At 42.6% G+C, this 21,311-nt stretch overlaps 1 protein-coding gene across 3 annotated transcripts in view; it reads left to right on the forward strand.

Annotated features, from left to right (window-relative positions):
* Positions 1-21,311, forward strand: part of adgra3 (adhesion G protein-coupled receptor A3) — a 164,497-nt gene that overhangs the window by 75,956 nt on the left and 67,230 nt on the right. For all 3 annotated transcript variants that reach the window (XM_069925069.1, XM_069925068.1, XM_069925070.1), the window contains one exon: positions 3,961-4,032. In XM_069925069.1, the coding sequence (XP_069781170.1) occupies positions 3,961-4,032 (72 nt within the window). The remainder of the gene's footprint in view (positions 1-3,960; positions 4,033-21,311) is intronic.

Consider the following 21,311-nt stretch of genomic DNA (forward strand, 5'->3'; position numbering starts at 1 on the left):
ATTTTATCTGATGAAAATTGATGAAAAAAAGATGAGCTAACAGCTCAATCACAGCTGCCACTGACTAACTGCCATGGGAGAGAGGAAGGATATGCTTTTTTTTGGTCCTGATGCTTTAATCTCAGTGCTCAAGTATAAGCGTCAAGCGAGGAATCAACATGAATTCTGATCATAGTTATTTTCTGGTTAGGAGAGCTTTCAACTGCCTTTTATTTTGAAGTGACTAACCAAGACTGTTTATAAGCAAAGTGGAGGCATCTTTATTTATCCCTGGTGAGGTTTTTGGGAGCCAGGATCCCAGTGAGCCAAAGGGAAGTGTGGGGGCTAGGGTCCTGGTGAGCCGAAGGGGAGCCAGGGCCCTGGTGAACTTTGGAAACTGGAATTTTTGAATAGTGGATCACAGTAATTTTATGACACAGACTGTAATTTGTGTGTTTATCATCTCAATTTTGAGCAAACTCTAAATTCCAAACACAACTTGTTTTCATTGTTGAGAGAAGGATTATTTGATCTGTCTTCCTATCTTTATAGTTGTTTGTTTAATTAGGTACTCATCTGATTTGAAAGCATTCAGTTCAAAGTTTTAACTCAAATTGTGAAAATTGCACGTTGACATGATGTGGGCATTTCCTTCTCAGCCCTCACTCCCGCTCTGAAATCTTTGGACATTTTTGATCCAACAAATGATAACACCCTCAGTGTTGCTCTGTCTTGTGTTGTGATCACAGATATGTATTTCTAAAAGACATTAAATTCACCAGTCTATTTTCTTGCTTTTTTTGTATTTTCCTTTCTGGCCCAGACGAAGACACAAAAGATTTTTTGTTAGTTTTGTCATTACTGCCCAGGTACTTGCTATAGAGTGGGTCTCAGTGGGACAGCATATCCTAGAATACAGTAGATGTGGCAAAGTTGTTTCCCATGGTAAGGGAGTGGAGGACAATTTCAGGATTGAAGGGCGCAAATTTTACAGAGGAATTTCTTGAGCCAGAGAGTGGTGAACCTTTGGAATTTACTACTATGTGTGGCTGTGGAGTCCAGGATGATGGGTATATTTAAGGCAGAAATGAATAGGTATCTAAATAGTCAAGGCATCAAAGGTTATGAGGAGAAGGCAGAGGAGTAGGAGTGAGTGTGAGAATGGATCAGCACATGATGGAATGGCGGCGCAGACTTGAAGGGCCGAATGTCCTACTGCTCCTATGGTCATAGTCTAAAGTGAGAATCGGAGGGAGGGCGTGGAGTGTCAGTGGAAAGGTATTTTGATGCAGTCTTTCATTTTACTGAAAATTGGGCTCTTCTGCCCAATTACACCCAATTAATCTACAACTCCTGTATGTCTTGAAGTATGGGAGGAAACTAGAGCACCTGGAGGAAACCCATGCTGACATGGGGAGAATGTACATATGCCTTACAATAGTGCCAGAATCGAACCCGGGTCGCTGCAACAGCGTTGCGCTAACCATGCCATTTTTTTAGAAATTCTATTTGACATTTGTTTGCTCAGATTAGAGAAGTGGCAAACTACTTTTGTTAATTGACTATCTCACCATTGAACTCTGATTATATACTTAGCACAAATACTTTCATGAGTCCAAACACTTTAATTTCGCATTGCTTCATAAGTATTATAGTCAAGTTAAACATAATGAGAATTGTTCTGTCATTTCCAGCAATGCAGTAGTCATTTGTGTATTTCGTGTACCATGGGCCTGTTCATGGGAGGGAAAACATTAGGAAACCGTCAAAAATGAGTGAGTCTGTGACAAACTCTAAATCCTATGAAGTAGGATTGATTGAAAACTGACAGACTTGTATAGTCACATTATCTGTAACCTTATGGTCATGCAGATTCTTCAGTCTTGATGTATGCAGTGTGCCATGAGCAACAAAAATGAAGTTATCAGATTGGTGAAGTTACAAGAAGAATTGCTAACAGTAAGAGAAGCATGGACACCAGCAAATTAGAAGTAGCAATAATTGTATTGTTCTCGCCTAGCATCTCCAGATCATGAAATAGTCTGGATCCAATTGCAAAATGATCAGACAAATATCCAGAATTGACTTTAAGCAGGAAATAACTCTCCTAAGCTTACATGACTTTCCATGGCCTTATGCACTGATAAAATAAAGCCACCCTCAATTTGAGGAACATCACCTCAATCTATCTAGACTCTCCAAACAGAAGACATTAACATCAACTTTTCTGGTTTCTGTTAGCGCTCTCTCGCACTCACTCACACACATCCTTGTCTCCTTATCTACGTCTCCCCACCCCCTTCCCACTCTATTTAGAGAGCTATCCCCTCCCCACCACTTACCAGCATTTTTTCTCTTCTGCTACACCATTATCCATCTATTGCCTCTTGCCTGTGGGGCTGTGCTCTTCCCCTGTCCCTCCCCGCCACTATTTTATTCAGGGACCTGCTTGCGCTTTGCTAGTACCTTGACAAAGGGCTCAGGCCTGAAACATTGGTTATATATATTTGCTACATAAAGAAAGCTGTGTAACCTGCTGAGAAGAAAGGAGTGCAAACAAACTGCAATACTGAAAATAAATATTCAATAATAAATAATGTGTAATGAAAAAGTCCTTAAATGATCTTCGGTTGAGTTTGTTGTTTAGGATCCTGATGGTGGGGAGGTAGCCAGTACTCCTGAACCTGGCAGTATGAGTCTTGTGGCACCTGTACCTCTTTCTTGATGGCAGCAGTGAGAACAGAGCATGTCCTGGGTGGTGTCGATCCTTGATGATTACTGCTGCTCTCCAACAGCAGTGTTTCACGCAGATTTTCTCGATGGTGGGCTGTGTTCACTACCTTTTGTAGGGCTGTATGCTCAGAGGTATTGGTGCCCCCACATCAGGCTGTGACACAGCTGGTCACCACACATCTCTGGAAGTTTCCAAAGGTTTTCCAATGTCATACCAAACCTCCACAAACTCCTGAGAAAGTAAAAACACTGAATGTAAGAGCTATTTAAAAAAAATAGAAGGCTTGCTACTGTGGCAACTATGGGAGTTGGCAGATTCACATTCACAGTGAGTCAAAAACAATTTGGTGAGTTGTTGGATGAGAACTCTCATGATGCAATAATAAAAATAACGCATGCAGAGCTGTGATAATAATGAGTGGTATAGGATTACAAATTCATTAGAAATGTCTGGGTAAAATACTAAATGACTAAAACGGTACCAGAAGAATGTGCAGGCATCTGGGCTCAGTGAACAAGTGATGACATCTAAAGCTTGGTAAAGTGAGGCTGGAGAAGACGATAGAAATATTTTGACAGTACTAAAACACATCTTTTAACAAGCTGTATATTTAATCTAATTACTGTTTACTATGGGGAAAATGTATTGGTGGAAATGTCACCTAATAGCCTGAATATGCTTGGGATTGTCTGATACTGGAAGCTAAGCAGACGCAGGACTGGTCAGTAGTTGGAGGGGAGACAATCTGGGAATACCAGTGCTGTAAATTTCTGTGTGGGTTGCTGGACAAAGTGGCTATTCTGTGTACCTTATGGTAGACAAAAGTTAGAAATTCATGTATGTTACGTTCTAAAACATGTAGTATTATATGACAATAATAGAATATTATTGATATTAGATATCACAACTGTATTGCATTCTTGTCTGAATACAATTAAGGGTAAGGATTACAGTGGTCGTACCTGACTGTTACAGCATGCTGAAGAGTATTTAGCTGATGGGATCTATTCCAGTGCACCATGATCTCAGAAGGCCTTTAGTTAATAGTGTGTTATTACCACTTTTGAACATTACAGCAAAGTAGGAGTGGTGTGGAAAAAAAATGGAGCAAAGGAAATGCGGCTAGTTTGGACAAGCACTACATCATGTGTAGCTTTAACACGAATTACTGAAATGCACAATAATATGTCATATCAGTTAGTGGGTACTTTGGACTGGTATTTTAATTTTGCTTTTGTTTATGACAGGATCCTCAGCAACAACAAATTAAAGGAGTTGAAGAATAACTCATTTGCTGGACAGAGATATCTTGAGAGACTGTAAGTAATAAAGCAATACTGTTTTCAAATATGTACTCTTCGGCCCACGAATTGCCATTTGATAATGATTTCTGAAACTAAATCTATTTTGAAAATAACTATTTCACCCTTGGCTATTTTACTTCATGCTTTATGTTTCTAGAGCTTTGAGTGTTTTTTTCCAGCAGATAACATTTAAATACTGTTGCTTAATGCTTGGAGTGGAGGGAATTGGAATCTAAAAATATCTGGAGATTTTGACGAGAGTGATTTTCCAAATCTTTGGTGTACTACAAACTCGTCAGGTAGCAATCGATTAAAGTTGAAAAGAGCATTTACGGATTATCAGTATAAACGGTAGAGAAGGGTCAATTAAAATCTATTCCACAAGTTAGATTTTATCTGGTACAAAAGCATAGGTGCTGTGTTTACTAATGTATTGGAAATTGTTAATCCCAATTCCAAAAAGCAGGTGTGAAAAATTGTTTGTGGATAGTTTTGTTTTTTTTAAGGAAGACCTAACAGTTGGCAGCAAATTCAGAATAATGTGTTAAGAACTTCCACTTGTTACCTTCAATTGGAAATTATAGTAGATGTTCTGCACCTTACGATATCTCTTGATTGCCAGCATCCTCAGCTTCAACAAAGGCTGCACCCTCCCCTTTGCTGTTAAGTCTATCAAATGTCTTTCTAACTTAACTGTACTTGTTGAATACTAACTTTTCATTTCAAGTTGTTGTCTTCTGCACTCAAATAGCCCCATATTTCAACTCCTTTTCAGCTTTTGGTTCAATCGTGACTGGGTGATGATGAGATTAATTTGTATAAAGTTGTTCGCTCTTTTTAGGTGTAATGACTGTTTCATGAAACAAAAGTAAAAAATTTAGAAAAAATTGACATTTTCAAAGTATTGTTAGTGCAACAATCTTTGGCTTGGCTTCGCGGACGAAGATTTATGGAGGGGGTAAAAAGTCCACGTCAGCTGCAGGCTCGTTTGTGGCTGACCAGTCCGATGCGGGACAGGCAGACACGATTGCAGCGGTTGCAAGGGAAAATTGGTTGGTTGGGGTTGGGTGTTGGGTTTTTCCTCCTTTGCCTTTTGTCAGTGAGGTAGGCTCTGCGGTCTTCTTCAAAGGAGGCTGCTGCCCGCCAAACTGTGAGGCGCCAAGATGCACGGTTTGAGGCGTTATCAGCCCACTGGCGGTGGTCAATGTGGCAGGCACCAAGAGATTTCTTTAGGCAGTCCTTGTACCTTTTCTTTGGTGCACCTCTGTCACGGTGGCCAGTGGAGAGCTCGCCATATAATACGATCTTGGGAAGGCGATGGTCCTCCATTCTGGAGACGTGACCCATCCAGCGCAGCTGGATCTTCAGCAGCGTGGACTCGATGCTGTCGACCTCTGCCATCTCGAGTACCTCGACGTTAGGGGTGTGAGCGCTCCAATGGATGTTGAGGATGGAGCGGAGACAACGCTGGTGGAAGCGTTCTAGGAGCCGTAGGTGGTGCCGGTAGAGGACCCATGATTCGGAGCCGAACAGGAGTGTGGGTATGACAACGGCTCTGTATACGCTTATCTTTGTGAGGTTTTTCAGTTGGTTGTTTCTCCAGACTCTTTTGTGTAGTCTTCCAAAGGCGCTATTTGCCTTGGCGAGTCTGTTGTCTATCTCATTGTCGATCCTTGCATCTGATGAAATAGTGCAGCCGAGATAGGTAAACTGGTTGACCGTTTTGAGTTTTGTGTGCCCGATGGAGATGTGGGGGGGCTGGTAGTCATGGTGGGGAGCTGGCTGATGGAGGACCTCAGTTTTCTTCAGGCTGACTTCCAGGCCAAACATTTTGGCAGTTTCCGCAAAGCAGGACGTCAAGCGCTGAAGAGCTGGCTCTGAATGGGCAACTAAAGCGGCATCATCTGCAAAGAGTAGTTCACGGACAAGTTTCTCTTGTGTCTTGGTGTGAGCTTGCAGGCGCCTCAGATTGAAGAGACTGCCATCCGTGCGGTACCGGATGTAAACAGCGTCTTCATTGTTGGGGTCCTTCATGGCTTGGTTCAGCATCATGCTGAAGAAGATTGAAAAGAGGGTTGGCGCGAGAACACAGCCCCGCTTCACGCCACCGTCAAAGGAGAAGGGTTCAGAGAGCTCATTGCTGTATCTGACCCGACCTTGTTGGTTTTCGTGCAGTTGGACAATCATGTTGAGGAACTTTGGGGGACATCCGATGCGCTCTAGTATTTGCCAAAGCCCTTTCCTGCTCACGGTGTCGAAGGCTTTGGTGAGGCCAACAAAGGTGATGCAGAGTCCCCCGCCCTGTTCTCTGCACTTTTCTTGGAGCTGTCTGAGGGCAAAGACCATGTCAGTGGTTCCTCTGTTTGCGCGAAAGCCGCACTGTGATTCTGGGAGAATATTCTCAGCGACACTAGGCACCATTCTATCCAGTAGAATCCTAGCGAAGATTTTGCCTGCAATGGAGAGCAACGTGATTCCCCTGTAGTTTGAGCAGTCTGATTTCTCGCCTTTGTTTTTGTACAGGGTGATGATGGTGGCATCACGAAGATCCTGAGGCAGTTTACCTTGGTCCCAACAAAGCTTGAAAAACTCATGCAGTTTGGCATGCAGAGTTTTGCCGCCAGCCTTCCAGACTTCTGGGGGGATTCCATCCATACCTGCTGCTTTGCCACTTTTCAGTTGTTCGATTGCCTTATATGTCTCATCCAGGGTGGGAACCTCATCCAGCTCTAGCCTTAGGGGCTGTTGAGGGAGCTGGAGCAGGGCGGAATCTTGGACTGAGCGGTTGGTACTGAAAAGAGATTGGAAGTGTTCTGACCATCGGTTGAGGATGGAGATCTTGTCGCTGAGGAGGACTTTGCCGTCTGAGCTGCGCAGCGGGCTTTGGACTTGGGGTGAGGGGCCGTACACAGCCTTTAGAGCCTCGTAGAAACCCCTGAAGTCGCCAATGTCCGCGCTGAGCTGTGTTCGTTTGGCGAGGCTAGTCCACCACTCATTTTGGATCCCCCGGAGTTTGCGCTGAAGATGGCTGCATGCGCGACGGAAGGCTTGTTTCTTCTCTGGACAGGACGGCTTTGTAAGGTGAGCCTGGTGGGCAGCTCGCTTCTTTGCCAGCAGCTCCTGGATTTCCTGGCTGTTTTCGTCAAACCAGTCCTTGTTTTTCCTGGAGGAGAAGCTCAGTACCTCTTCAGTGGATTGCAGTATGGTAGTCTTCAACTGATCCCAGAGGGTTTCAGGGGACGGGTCCGTGAGGCGGGTTGCAACGTCGAGCTTTGCTTTGAGGTTTGCCTGGAAGTTTCCTCTCGCTTCGTCTGACTGCAGTTTTCCAACATTGAACCTCTTTCTGGGGGCAACAATATTACAGTGCCAATGACCTCGGTTCAAATCCAGCACAGTTTGCAAAGAGCTTGTACTTTCTCCCAATGATCTGCATAGGTTTCATCCAGAGGCTTCGATTTCTTCCCACCTTTCAAAAACGTACGGAGGTTGTAAATTAATTGATGTTTTTGAGTGGCATGGGCTCAGGGCCTGGAAGGGCCTGTTGTTGTGATGTATGTCTAAAATTTTAAAAAATCTATCCTGTTCTGTTGTAACATTCACAATTTCTTGTAATTTTTATTTTAATGTAATAAATGAAAGAAATGGGCAGTGGTAATTTTATTCATGAAGTTTGTCTCAAAGTATGGTACTGAATCAGTTCAAATCATTCTACTTGCAGCATATAAATTGTCTTAATTTTCAATTAATGCAAATAGTTTTGTATAAACTAAAGACTGAAATGCAAGCTGTAGTTGAGTGGGGAGAATGAGTGCTCAGTTTCTCCATGATATTCACTTAGCAAGAAAAAGTGCAGAAAATAAGCCAACCTCAATTTTCTTCATTGATAAAATAGTGTTGAATTATTGATAAATACAATTTAAAACTGCTCTTAGCTTGGCACTCTTCTTGATACCAATGAAATTAATTGCTGCTTTCTTTTTGCAAGGATAACTTTGAGTGTACTAGGCACGAGCACCAAAACTATAAACTGGCAAAAAAGTTAGGAAGATGCATATGAGTCATTCATCTGAAACGTTAGCTCTATTTTTTTTTACCCTGAGTTGCTGCTTACCTTCAGTAGAAACATGGAATTATAGAACGCCACAGCACAGAAGACAGGCCATTTGGCCCTCTAGTCTGTGCTGACCATTATTTTGCTAGTCTCATTGACCTGCTCCCATTCTATAACCCTCCAGACCTCTCCCATCCATGCATCTATCCAATGAATTCGTAAAACATGATCAAGGCCACATTCAGCACACCAGATAGTAGCCCATTCCACACTCCCACCATTCTCTGAATGAAGACTTTTCCTCTTTCCGCTTAAAACTATGACCTCTCATATTTATCTCCCACAATCTAATTGGAAAAAACCTATTCACATCCTCTCATAATCTTGTAAACCTCTGTCAAATTTCCCCCATTCTTCTTCACTCCAAGGAATAAAGTCCTAGCCTGTTAAATCTTACCCTGTAACTCAACTCCTGAAGACCCAGCAATGTCCAAGTAAATTTTCTCTGCACTCTTTCAATTTTATTGATATCCTTCTGGAACTTAGGTGACCAGAACTCCAAACAATATTTCACATTTGGCTCACTAACATCTTAAACAACTTCAACATAACATCCCAATTCCTATACTCAGTACTTTGATTTATAAAGGCTAAGATGCCAAAAGCTTTCTCTCTGTTCCTCTGCACTACTCAGTGCCCTACTGTGTATGTCCTACCTTGGTTTGCCCTTCCAAAATGCATCACCTCACATTTGTCTGCTTTAAACTTCTTATCCAATTTTTTTTTTGGCCCATTCTCCCAGTTGGTCCTGATCCCTCTACCGGCTTTGAAAATGTTCCTCGCTACTTACACCTCCTATCTTTGTGTCATCAGCAAACTTGTTGATCCAATTCACCACATCATCCAGATCATTGATATATACAACAAACCACAATGGTCCCAACACAGATCCCTTGGGCACACCACTACTCACAGGCCTCCAGTCTCAGAAGCAACCATCCACTACCACTCTGTATTTTTTCCCCACCCAGCCAATTATGAATCCAGTTTACAACCTCTCCATGGATGCCTAGTGTCATAACCTTCTGAACTAACCTCCATGTGGGACCTTGTCAAAGGCATTACTAAAGTACATTTAGACAATATCCGCAGCCTTTTCTTCATCTGCCTTCTTGGTAACCTCTTCAAAAAACTCTACAAGATTCATTAAACATGACATATCACACAGTCAGCCATATTGACTGTCCTTAATCAGCCCATGACTGTCCAAATACCTACATATCCTATCTCTCAGAACTCCTTCCAATAATTTACCTACTACTGACCTATAATTACCTGGTTTATTTTTGGAGTTTTTTTTAAATAATGGGACAACATGAGCTACCCTCCAATCCTCTGGCACCTCACACGTGACTAAGGACATTTTGAATATATCAGCCAGAGCCCCTGCAATTTCTACACTCATCTCCCTCAAGGTCCGAGAGAAGATAATTTCTGGCCCGGGTGATTTATCTAATTTTATTCGCTGTAAGGCAGCAAAAACCTCTTCCTTCTTAATCTCCATATGTTCAATGATCCTTCTCTTTGTTTCCCTTCCTTCCTTATACACTATGCCAGTTTCCTGAGTAAATACTGATGCAAAAAATTTGTTTGGTCTCCTCCACTGCGTGAGGTTCCACACATAGTTGACCACGCTGATCCTCGAGTATTTTCTTGCATTTTCTATACTCCTCAAGTACGTCATTTCCTCCTTGTTGCATATACCTTCCAAATTCTTCTCTTTTTAACCAGATCACCAATATCCCCTGAAAACCAGGGTTCCCTATGCCTGTTAACTTTGCCTTTAATCCTAACAGGAACATGCTAACTCTGCACTCTCAAGATTTCGCCTTTTGAAGGTCATCCACATGCTCTTGCCAGAAAACAACCTTCCCCAATCCACTCTTCCAAGATCCCTTCTCATTTCCACAAAATTTGCTTTTCTCCAATTTCGAATCCCAACGAGGACCAGACTTGTCCTTTTCTATAATTAGCCTTGCAGATGTAGGCAGCCTCCAAGAACGCGGCGCGGGCTACACACTCTACTGGTCTGGCAAGCCTATGGATGAACGATGCCTATCTGGTGTAGGCTTCATGGTCAAGAACTCCATTGCCTCCAAACTCGAAAACCTCCCGACAGGCCACTCGGACCGGATCATGTCCATGCGACTCCCCCTTCAAAACAAGCGTTGCATCACCCTCATCAACCCTCCAGGCGGAACCAGCAGAAAAGGACAAGTTCTACACTGATCGACGCAACCTCATTCAATGCACCCCTACAGCTGAAAAGGTTGTCATCCTTGGCGACTTCAACGATCGCGTCGGCAAAGACTCAGAAACCTGGCCAGGAATCCTGGGCAAGCATGGTGTCGGCAAGTGCAACGACAACGGGCGCCTCCTGTTGGAGCTCTGCGCAGAACAGCGGCTTGTCATTACAAACACCCTTTTTCAGCAGAGGGACAGCCTGAAGACTACCTGGATGCATCCCCGACCCAAACACTAGCACCTCCTGGACTACGTCCTGGTACGAAAAAGAGACAAACGAGATGTGCTCCACACCAAGGTCATGCCCTGCGCGGAATGCCACACTGACCACCGGCTGGTTCGCTGCAAGCTCAACCTTCACTTCAAGCCAAAGTCCAGGAACAGTAAAGCCCCCAGAAAGAGGTTCAATGTTGGAAACTTGCAGTCAGACGAAGTGAGAGGAAACTTCCAGGCAAACCTCAAAGCAAAGCTCGGATGCAATCCGCCTCACGGACTCGTCCCCTGAAACCCTCTGGCAATCCACTGAAGAGGTACTGGGCTTCTCCTCCAGGAAAAACAAGGACTGGTTCAACGAAAACAACCAGGAAATCCAGGAGCTGCTGGCAAAGAAGCGATCTGCCCACCAGGCTCACCTTGCAAAGCCATCCTGGCCAGAGAAGAAACGAGCCTTCTGTCGCGCATGCAGCCATCTTCAGCGCAAACTCCGGGAGATCCAAAATGAGTAGTGGGCTAGCCTCGCCAAACGAACCCAGCTCAGCGCGGACCTTGGCGACTTCAGGGGTAAAGGCTGTGTACGGCCCCTCACCCCAAGTCCAAAGCCCGCTGCGCAGCTCATACGGCAAAGTCCTCCTCAGCGACAAGATCTCCATCCTCAACCGATGGTCAGAACACTTCCAATCTCAATTCAGTGCCAACCGCTCAGTCCAAGAATCCGCCCTGCTCCAGCTCCCTCAATAGCCCTTAAGGCTAGAGCTGGATGAGGTCCTCATCCGGGAAGAGACATCTAAGGCAATTGAACAACTGAAAAGTGGTAAAGCAGCAGGTATGGATGGAATCCCCCCCAGAGGTCTGGAAGGCTGGCGGCAAAACTCTGCATGCCAAACTGCATGAGTTTTTCAAGCTCTGCTGGGACCAAGGAAAGCTGCCTCAGGACCTTCGTGATGCCATCATCATCACCCTGTACAAAAACAAAGGCGAGAAATCAGACTGCTCAAACTACAGGGGAATTACGCTGCTCTCCATTCCAAGCAAAATCTTCGCTAGGATTCTCCTAAATAGAATAATACCTAGTGTCGCCGAAAATGTTCTCCCAGAATCATAGTTCGGCTTTCGCGCAAACAGAGGAACTACAGACGTGGTCCTTGCCCTCAGACAGCTCCAATAAAAGTGCAGAGAACAAAACAAAGGACTCTACATCTCCTTTGTTGACCTCATCAAAGCCTTCGACACCTTGAGTAGGAAAGGTCTTTGGCAAATACTAGAGCGCCTCGAATGCCCCCCAAAGTTCCTCATCATGGTTATCCAACTGCACGAAAACCAACAAGGTCGGGTCAGATACAGCAATGAGCTCTCTGAACCCTTCTCCATTAACAATGGCGTGAAGCAAGGCTGCGTTCTCACACCAACCCTCTTTTCAATCTTCTTCAGCATGATGCTGAAACAAGCCATGAAAGACCTCAACAATGAAGATGCTGTTTACATCCTGTACCGCACGGATGGCAGTCTCTTCAATCTGAGGCGCCTGCAAGCTCACAACAAGACACAAGAGCAACTTGTCCGTGAACAACTCTTTGCAGACGATGCAGCTTTAGTTGCCCATTCAGAGCCAGCTCTTCAGCGCTTGACGTCCTGTTTTGCGGAAACTGCCAAAATGTTTGGCCTGGAAGTCAGCCTGAAGAAAACTGAGGTCCTCCATCAGCCAGCTCCCCACCATGTACATCTCCATTGGGCACACAAAACTCAAAACGGTCAACCAGTTTACCTATCTCGGCTGCACCATTTCATCGGATGCAAGATTCGACAACGAGATAGACAACAGACTCGCCAAGGCAAATAGCGCCTTTGGAAGACTACACGAAAGAGTCTGGAAAAACAACCAACTGAAAAACCTCACAAAGATTAGCGTATACAGAGCTGTTGTCATACCCACACTCCTGTTCGGCTCTGAATCATGGGTCCTTTACTGGCATAACCTATGGCTCCTAGAACGCTTCCACCAGCGTTGTCTCCGCTCCATCCTCAACATTCATTGGAGCGACTTCATCTCCAACATCGAAGTATTCGAGATGGCAGAGGCCGACAGCATCGAATCCACGCTGCTGAAGATCAAACTGCGCTGGGTAGGTCACGTCTCCAGAATGGAGGACCATCGCCTTCCCAAGATCGTGTTATATGGCGAGTTCTCCACTTGGCCACCGAGACAGAGGTGCACCAAAGAAGATGTACAAGGACTGCCTATAGAAATCTCTTGGTGCCTGCCATATTGACCACCGCCAGTGGGCTGATATCGCCTCAAACTGTGCATCTTGGCGCCTCACAGTTCGGCGGGCAGCAACCTCCTTTGAAGAAGACCGCAGAGCCCACCTCACTGTCAAAAGACAAAGGAGGAAAAACCCAACACCCAACCCCAACCAACCAATTTTCCCTTGCAACCGCTGCAACCGTGTCTGCCTGTCCCGCATCAGACATGTCAGCCACAAACGAGCCTGCAGCTGACGTGGACTTTACCCCTCCATAAATCTTCATCCGCGAAGCCAAGCCAAAGAAAGAATTACATAATGGTTACTGGACCCAAAATATTCACCTACACATACCTGTCTTGTCCCTTAATGGGTATCAAGTATTGCGCCTCTATATATTGATTTAGAAAATTTTCCTGGACACATTTGACAAACTCCAAGCTATCCAGGGCTTTTACAGTTTGGGAGTCCCAGTCAATATGAATAAGGAATTAAAACAACTTTCTGCTTCTTGCGCACACTCTCTCTCTCTCTCTCTCTCCAGATTTGCTCCTCCCATTCTCTCTGACTTTTGGCCGGTCTATAATAAAACCCTATCAGTGTGGTCACACCTTTCTCATTCCTCAACCTCACCCATATGCCCATATGATTTTTGTTATAGAAATATCATTAGGTAGTGGCTACTATGGTAGAGCTACTAAAGTAATTCAAACACATGCCAGATTAGTCAACTCAAGACTGATTTATTCAGAGTTTACAAGCTTCTTTTATATACTGCATGTCCCAGGCTCCACAGGACAAGGTGGGAAGTCACTACGAGTTTACTGCTGATCCACGGGACCGGCAGGTTTAAATTGAGCCTTGTAAGTGTACCACGCCTTCCGGCAGGAGACTCAACACCTCAAAGTGGTGTTCCTTGTCACTCAGTATCTCTCGCGTGCAGTCCATTAGGTGAGTACGCAGCCATCCGTTTGAGTCTGTCTACACTAAACAACTGTGAATGCACCCCAATGTCCAAAGTAAAAACAACCCCATCCCTCTTAATCACATAGAAAGGACCCTCATATGGTCGTTGTAATGGCATTCCTGGGACCTGTCTGTGTACAAAAACAAAATCAGCATCCAGGAGCGGTAGGGGCACATGTTGTTCAGGGGTTCTATGCCAGTTGGTAGGAACAGGTTTCCTACTAGTGATACCACGCCGAAGCTGCTGAAGGACATCGAGGTCAGAATTGGTTGCAAAATGCATGTCCCCTGGAACCGTAAGGATCGTATCATAAACCATCGCTGCAGATGATGCAGACAAATCCTCCTTTGGGGCCATGTGAACTCCCAGTAGAACCCATGGCAACTCATTGACCCAGTTGAGACCGGTGAGTTGGGCTTTAAGTGCAGACTTTAGTTGCCGATGGAAATGTTCCACACGGCCGTTGGACTATGGATGGTATGGTGCGGTGCAGGTGTGTGCCACAAAAGTGCGCAAGGGCAGACCATAATTCAGAGGTGAATTGTGCTCCACGGTCTGAAGTTATGTGCTTTGGAACACCAAATCTAGTTGCAAAATTGTCACTGCTTAGGATATCCATGTCTAATGTACTTTTTTAAAAGAACAAATGTAGCCATGTTATGTTGAACATGGTGTCAGAGATAGGGTGGTCAAGAAGGTTTTTGGCACATTGGCCTTCATTACTTAGAATAATGAAGTTGAGAAGTCATATTGCAGTTGTATAATATTGGTGGGACCCCATTTGAAGTATTTTGTTCAGTTTTGATTACCATGCTACAGGAAAAATATCGTTAAATTGGAGAGTGTGCAGAGAAGATTTGCGAGGACATTGCCAGGACTTGTAGGCTTGAGCAGTAGGGAGAAGTTGCGCAAACTGGGGCTTTATTTCGGAGCCAAAGAGAATGAGGGGTGATCTCAGAGAAGTGTACAGGATCATAAGAATCGATCGGGTGAACACAGAGTATTTTGCCCAGAATAGGGCAATCAGAAACCAGATGGCAAATGTTCAAGTTAAGGAGAGAGAGGGATTTAACAGGAACCTGAATGGTAACTTTTTGACATAGATGTTGGTGAATTTATGGAATGAGCTGCTGGAGGATGTAGTTGAGGCAAGTACCATTGCAACATTGAAGAAAAATCGGGCAGATATATGGATAGGATAGGTTGAGAGGGATATGGGTCAAACGTTGGCTGTTGGGACTCATGAGGGTGGGACATTTTGGATATTGAAGGCAATTTGGGCTGAAGGGCTTATTTCCATGCTGAATTACGCTATAGCTCCACATCAAATTTGTCTTCATTTATTTTAAAATGTATCCCATCCTGTTTATTTTGAAATGTAGATAAATCTTGGGAGAATTTGGAAAAATTAGAGTAGGTTACTTACATACACACACACATTTTAAAACAGACCTTATTTGAAATACTGAAGAATTCATATTCAGTGAACTTTACAGAAACTATGGAGAATGCTATGCACATTTCACAAGTAGGTTCTAATTGAAATGATGTAATAAAATGAATAGACCATTTTCTTGGGCTGGAGACACTTTTGTTTTCTGTTTGCAAGGATCTACAAAGTGCTCACAGAAAGGTCACCCCTGGGTTCTTGTTTAGCTAAAACAACAGATGGGAGCAAATGACTAACCCCTATTGTTTGCTGGAGAAGGTCAGGGGTTTTGCAAGTGAGAGAGTCACATGGGCTTTCTGTCTGTCAGTTGCTCTCTCAGATGAGAGAGAGAGAGAGAGAGAGACAGAGAGAGATAGCTGAAGCAAGCAGGAAGCTTGTTGGAATTGAAACTGAAAGCTCCAGAGTGGTGAATGGCTGGAAGTGCTATCTGTCTGATGTTTCTCTTGGAATAAGTGGAACAGAAAGGACCACCGTGATAGCCTGAAAGGGACAAGTTGTCCCTGATGGGACAAGTTTCATCAGCAAGATATTGAGGTGACTAATGGTGGTACCTTAGTTGTGGAAATCCTGGAACAACAAATCTCTCTCTGCAAACCCTACGAGAACCTTCGTGAGTGGTAAACATTTATCTTTCGAGCAACAAATCCTAGTGAACTTTATACATGTTAAATTCTGTGCACAGTATAAGAATTACCTGCAACTAGAGAACTTGGAAGAATGAGAAGTGAGATTAAAATGTGAACCAAAGAACTTTTCTTAAATTTACACACACATTGCATATTCGTGCACTTAGAATTAGAAGGGGGTTAAGTTGGGTTTAGTTAAGTTAATAGAGATAAGTTAACGTTAGATTCTCTTTTCATGTTTAAAGATAACTAAAAACAACTTTTGTTTAAGTAACTACTTGTCGTGGTGAATATGTATTGCTGCTGGGTTTTGGGGTCCTTTGGGCTCGTAAAAATGCTGCTTTATGATTGTTGAATAATATTAGGTTTAAAGAAAACAAATTAATCGACTGCAGCTGAGGTTTGAATATATGATGACAAATCATTGTCACTGAAGATGATCTGAAATTGTTTCAGACGTGCTTTCCTTGAAATAAAATTTCCTTAGAAATATTGTTCTACCTAACACTTGTATTTACTCTTTAACCTATTCATTCATATTTGACTGTTGTCCATAAGGATTTGTGTTTGTGAGATCAGTGCTCTTTATCTAGGATTATTTTAGAACTCTTTCCAAGGGATAGTCAAGTCAGACAAAAGATTTTCATTCTTGACTTTGCAGGTTATGTGTCCCCATTATTTAAACATGAAAGATTTCCTCATAAGAGACTTTCTTGCTCAGAATTCAAGTGAAGTGAGTATTGATTCAGCAACTGAATTGATTGTTTTCCCATCTCTTCGTAATGTAGATGGTGGTGTGAAAATTGCACCTCCACACTTAAGAAATCGCATGACTTTCTGTGGCTTATAGCTGTACATCTGGTTTTGTAGCTATTTTTCATGCAACAGCTTTGGGAGAACTCATTCACAATTCTGCTGAAATAACTTTTCAGTATGAATTGTTCTGAACTTCTGTGTGTTGATAGAATTACTTTTTAATTTAATTGAGAGGCACAGTGTAGCAACAAGCCCTTCCAGCCCATGCCACCCAATACACACTTGTGACCAATGAACCTAACCTCATACATCTTTGGAATGTGGGAAGAAACCCATACAAACTTGGGAGAACATACAAACTCCTTACACAGTGGTGGGTTCTTGTGATTGATGCCTTTAAGATTCAAGTTGTGTCAGCTTGATTGTCCTCATAACTTGGAAGAAATAGTGTCTTAAGAGTCTTAAGCCATTGAGTTCACAATCAAACTGTGAGAAACTAGAAACAGAAACACATCAAAACATTTACATGTATAATAAATGGAAACTAGATATTATACAACCATCAGATGATCAGCAGCTACGAAAGAAGAGACAAACTTGCTGGTGGAGCTGCACACAATGCTTCCGCTTGTCATTGTTACCTTACAGAAATATTACCCCTGTCTAGTACTTGGTAAAATTCCACACAGGATGTTAGCTGTGATTAATAAGCAAGTTTTGATAATATTCCAGGAAAGTAGCATTTAGATCAATGGTTCCCAACCTTGTTCTTTCCTCTCACGTACCACTTTAAGTATTCCCTAAACCATAGGTGCTTTGTGATTAGTAAGGGATTGCTTAAGGTGGTATGTGAGTGAAAGAAAAAGGATGAAAACTACTGTTTTAATATTTCAGTAACAATTGGGTCTATGACAGTGATTCTCAACCTTCCCTTCTCACTCACATACCACCTTAACCAATCCCTTACTAATCACAAAGCACTGATGGCATAGGGATTACTTAAAGTGGTATGTGAATGGAAAGAACAAGGTTGAGAACCACTGACGTAGATAAAGGATAAGGCATTATCAGAATAAACCTGATATCAACAGATTGACTAATGGACCTATTGACGATATGAATTGATAACTGATTAGGACTGGCGGAATGTTGCTGTAGTCGAGGATCACTCAGGAAAGAGACAGTTAAAATTGTTATATTGCAAGTGCTGTTTGGGTCAAGAAAGGATCAAACACCAGAGTTGCAAATGTAGTAAAATCTCCATTATCTGGCACCTGCTGGAATTGCGGATGCTGGAAATGCTAATTTTCTGCCTGACTGAGACGCACAATGTCTAACTAATGCATCTGCATTAAGAATACCGTTTAAAAGACAAAAGCAGTGCAAAATGTAAAGTAATTTTAAAAAAATCAATATTGTAGTCTTTAATTATGTAAAGTTTACTTTAATCAAGTAATTTCCATAACTTGCAGAATTTAAATTAGAACCTTGGTCACTGGCACTGTAACATTGTTGAGCTAGCCACTACACTAACAGTGCCGTCGTCATAATTAACCCCTTCCCTTTCCCCAAGTTTATAGATAAATAAATTACTACTAATACTAATAAATATATAGATTCTTACTAGGCAGGGATAGGGAGACACTTTGGGAGAGTCACCCCAGCAACAAGCAATATCGACCAGCTTGTCATCCGGTCAGGCTCTCAGCGCAACCCGATTCACCTCCATGCAAGTGCCCTGGTCAGACCCTCAGCACACCTTCTCTGCACTGACAACCTGACTCACTTCCATGCAGGTGTCCCAGTCAGGCCTCTCCGCACCATCCTTTAAATTTGAATCCCAGTAGCTAGCATTGTATCAGCATTGCACTAACTGTGCTGCTATCATAATTAAGTCCCCTCCTCAAGTTTGCAGGTAAAGCCTTACTAATATGCTTAATAATATACTTAAAAGACTCTAACTAGGCAGGGATAGGGAGAGTCACCCCAGTACAAAGTGGTATCAGCCTGCTCTTCATCCTGGGTGCCACCATTTTATTTAAACACAACTATATTGAGACTTTATTCAAACAGCTGCTGGTGCGGTCAGGGAATGACTGGGGCAATCCACTGATTAAATGTTTGCTCCCAAGGTGCAATGCGTTGCTTCAGAAAACATTTACTTTTACAATTTACAATGGTGTTGGGCGGCATGGTTAGCATAGTGGCTAACACAACACCTTACAGCGCCAGGGATTGAGACTGTGGTTCGAATCCCACACTGTCTGTAAGGAGTTTGTACGTTTTCCCTGAGTCTGTGTGGGTTTCCCTCGGGGGCTCTGGTTTCCTCCCAATATTTGAAATGTACTGTGGATGTAAGTTAATTGGGTGTAAATTAGAACCTTGGTCACTGGTTCCCAGAGCCAGGTAAAAGTGCACAACCGCGCATGTGCGAGGAGTCGCGCATGCGCGATGCGCATGACAAAAAAAACACTGACGGAAGGGGGGGGTCTCAAAAGAAATATTTTAAAAAATACTCTTTTATTTAAAGCTTTATTTGTTCTTATTTAATTTGAAAAAAAAATTTTTTTTTCCCCCAAATGTTTTTTTGCCGGCAGTCTTGTGTTTCTGGTTGATTGAATAAAGGATAATGGGGATTTTACAAAGTACTTTTTTGCTCCCAGCGACCGACAGAGATTCAAGTCTAGAGATGCCTCAGCAGTGATTTATGAAAGGCAAGCATATGATTAAAAAATGTGTGTGTGTGTGTGTGTGTGTGTGTGTGTGTGTGTGTGTGTATAAAATGCTGATGTATTTGAAGATTGTCATATAGCTGAGTGACTTGTAAAGTGAATGAAGGTAAGATGCAATAAACCCCTGAGCTCAGTTTTTTTTGTTTATTAACTAATTTCTATTTGTAAGATGATGTGTTGGATCTTGTACATAAAAAAAAATTAGAATCTGAAGTAGGGCAATCAATCCTTCAGATCTTCTCCATTCAGTAAGATATTGGATGATCTCTAACCCAATTTATTGTACTACCCACATCCTTGTTTCCCTTAATATCCAAATATCTGCCAATTTCTGTCTCAAGCATACTTAGTGAAAAGCCCTGAAGGCAGTCTTTGGAATTTTCCATCCCAAATTCAAACCCTTTTGTTACAAGTCCAGAGGACCCCAAAACTCAGCAGCAATAGAAATTCACCAAGACAAATAACAAAAGTTGTTTTTAATTTTCTTTCAACTTTTAACTTAACCTAACAACCCCATTCTAATTCTAAGTGTACATGTATGTAATGTGTATATGTTCAGGAAAGTTCTTTGATTCACAGTCCAATCTCACTTCTCATTCTTCCAAGTCACTGGTATTAGGTAATTCTTATACTGTGCACAGAATTTAACATTTATGAATTTTCACCAAGCTCTGGTGCTTAAAGGTTACTGCTCAGGAAGGTTCTTGTTGGTTTCAGAGAGAGGGATATGTTGCTCATTGGACCCACACAAATTGATTCCCTCCGATCAGCCAGTTCAGTGTCTTGCTGAAAAAAGTTGCTCCATCATGGGTTTTCCAAATGATGACCTCTTCATCCAGGTCACCACAGAGTTCCTCTTGTTTCAGGAGAAACACTCTCGATAGCCATTTCCTCTTGTAAGGACTACAAGTGTTTTCAACAGGCTGAACTCAGAACTCACAACCCGTTTTCAAAATGGAGTTTCAACAAGCCTGCCAGCTTGTCATGTTCCAGTCCCAGCTGCTGAACTGAATTCTCTCCCTCTCTCTCCAAAGAATCATATGTTTTTCTCTTGGCTTGCAAAACTACATGACTCCTCTTAGAACAGCAAACTGCAACCAGACAAATTGCCGGCACTGGAATCATGAAATCTTGAGGCTTAGATGAAGAATATGATGACATATCAACTTCTTTCTTGTTCTCATTGTTTTCTGTGTTCTCTTCCTGTTGTTGTGTTGCAGCTGTCATCCTCAGCTGTGGAGATCGACTCCTCAGCTGGTCCCCCCTCCCGTCAGTGTTTTTTTTGTCATCAATTGTCTTATTTGTGGAAGGTTTATCTCCCTCAAGTTGATTCTGAGGTAGAGATGCTGATTGGTTCAAATGTACCAAAGGGTTTGGAACCAGTAGATGTACAAAGTAGGGGAGATTAAACTTATGCTGTTAAAATTTGGCTTGGTTGGACAATTAATGGACCTTTAGAAGGAAATAATTATATTGCTTGGGAACAGTTCGATACAAGGGTTCACAGGATTTCAGTTGTGAAATTTGATGAGTTGTGTGAACACAAAAGAAATTCACTTCTGTAGGAAAAAAAAAGATCAATGTGAAAATAAATCAAAGGCATCTAAACAATATTGAAGGAATTATTTTAATAAGAAATTAGAAGATGTTGCAAATACTGTTGGTGATTTTTCCTGTGTAATTAAATCAGAGGGAGGACTAAAACAAAAGACTGAGAACAAATTTGAAAGTTTTTGTAGCTCGGAGATTACAGCAGATAAAGTCGAAGAAGAAATATTGCAACATGCTACAAAATTGGCGAACATAGAAAATTGCACTGATGGAATAAAGAACCATGTGACTGATAAATTGGTGCAATTGCATTCAGAGAACAAAGTGTTGAAAAGGGGCTTGGAAATATTAGATAGTCATGAAAACAGAGAACAGAAAGATTTTGTACTTGAAATCAA

This window comes from Narcine bancroftii, chromosome 3, assembly GCF_036971445.1.
Source record: "Narcine bancroftii isolate sNarBan1 chromosome 3, sNarBan1.hap1, whole genome shotgun sequence".
Classification (NCBI taxonomy): Eukaryota; Metazoa; Chordata; class Chondrichthyes; order Torpediniformes; family Narcinidae; genus Narcine; species Narcine bancroftii.